The 1,765-nt window shown below is 31.0% G+C and overlaps 1 protein-coding gene across 1 annotated transcript; it reads left to right on the plus strand.

Annotated features, from left to right (window-relative positions):
- Positions 1 to 88: 88 nt before the first annotated feature.
- LOC117114553 lies at positions 89 to 1,575 on the plus strand. The gene is made up of 2 exons (XM_033258228.1): positions 89 to 435; positions 1,132 to 1,575. The coding sequence occupies exons 1-2, from the start codon at positions 370 to 372 to the stop codon at positions 1,573 to 1,575; spliced, it is 510 nt and encodes a 169-aa protein (XP_033114119.1). The 5' UTR covers positions 89 to 369.
- The last annotated feature ends 190 nt before the right edge of the window (positions 1,576 to 1,765 follow it).

Genomic DNA, 1,765 nt, shown 5'->3' on the forward strand with positions numbered 1-1,765 from the left:
TTAAGGTATTGAAAATAATAATATTAATAATTGATAAATATTTCTGTTTCTTCGACTGATAAATAAAAATTTTTAAAAAAATCGACAGGTTAGCAATATTGATGCAAAAAACTATCTTTCTTTGCTTTAGGACTTCTAACACTGAGCCCAGTTTTAGGATTAGTTATTGTTCGAGTCGGATGGCGTTGGACCTACAGAATATGCGCAGGTTTAATATATACTGTGTGTTTCATCATTGCACCTTTACTTCGCATAACACCAGACAGAAATCCGGAAAATGCCAAAAAACAACAAGAAATTGAACTTGATAACAAAGAACATGAAACAACTTCAAATGTCTCACAACGGGATGTCCTTCGCTTTCCAGAAATGTGGCTATATGCAATTACGTTGTTAGTACAGAGCTGTGCTGTAGGTTTTACGGTTATAAATCTTGTAAGTTTTGGCCAATCATAAATATAATAATATTTTAAAATAATAATGATAATGGTAATAACAATATAATAATTCAATTATGGCGTCATGATTTTAAATTCCACGTCATTCACCTCCATTGAAACCGATTTTTTATAAGCTATGTTAAGCCGAACGCACGCGACTAGCCTTAAACCAATGTTGTACGGACGGCTTTACGAACGAAGCCTAGACATACAGATTATGCTGAAGAAAGCCTTTGTATTTGTTACCATCATCATCATCATCATCATTATAATCGTTATTACTATCATTATTACCATTATAACATTTATGATAATAATGATAATAAAAATGGTTATAAATTATTATTATATTTTAACTGTTATAATAATATTATTAACATTAATAATGTATAGGTGTAGTTCTGCCCTACCTGACGTGGAATTGTACTGAATACTCAATACGTTTGAAAACAATTGCGAAAAAAATCGCAATTTGTACTAAGATCATGGGTTCGAGTCCCACCCGAGAATAACTTGCAATTTTTTTTTCTACGTTAGGTAGGGCAAAATTATACACCTATATACAACATGTTTCTCATGACGCAAATTCAGTTATTGTCTATACCATCACAACAATAACAATTACTTTCAACATTAATAATGTTCATCATAATGTTTATAATTGTTAAGACATTTTTTTTTGTTTTCTAAGATTGACTTTGTGACCAAATCTGCTGGATTAACGCTTGAGCAAGGCACTGTGGTATTAGGCGTAAATGGTGGAGCAGAGCTGTTTGCGAAACTTCTTTTATCAATGTTTCTTGATAAATTATCATTTCCGAAGATACTGTTATGGCCATTTAATTCCATTGTAGCTGCAGTGATTTGCATTTTGATAACCTATGTTTCGTCATTTGAAGTGATAATGGTATTATCAATAGGTTTGTTACTTTTTCTCTTTGACTTTGTTTTCGTTAATGGTATCATATCGAAATTGGCGGAGATCGGAAGATGGAGTAAAGGCATGAATGTATACTACAGCACTAGTACTTTTAATGCGGAAGAAGTGATAGCAATATTGGAAGGAATATATGGGTGTAGAAAAACTAGATTAGTAACTAAAATAATATTAGATTTGTTGAAAATCAAGCAATAATCGCAGATTCGAAAAAAGGGTTCTATAGGAACTACTGAATTAATTACTGTTAATTAGAAAAAAATATAAAGCTATGAAAATGATAAAAATGATAAGGTCATTACTCGGTAGTAAAATCGTTAAAGAAGGAAAGAATGTGCGAGTAAAACAATTTGAATATTGAAGAATTATAAAAACAGAAGGAAAATGA

The sequence above is a fragment of the Anneissia japonica genome, unplaced genomic scaffold, assembly GCF_011630105.1.
Source record: "Anneissia japonica isolate Jap-2015-1 unplaced genomic scaffold, ASM1163010v1 scaffold81362_len1765_cov151, whole genome shotgun sequence".
In the NCBI taxonomy this organism is placed as follows: Eukaryota; Metazoa; Echinodermata; class Crinoidea; order Comatulida; family Comatulidae; genus Anneissia; species Anneissia japonica.

Excerpts from the sequence above, each read along its gene's own strand:
- LOC117114553 (XM_033258228.1), top strand. The coding sequence starts at position 370 with ATGTGGCTATATGCAATTACGTTGTTAGTACAGAGCTGTGCTGTAGGT. Across the intron at positions 436-1,131 it reads GTTTTACGGTTATAAATCTT|ATTGACTTTGTGACCAAATC; the intron begins GTAAGTTTTGGC and ends TTGTTTTCTAAG.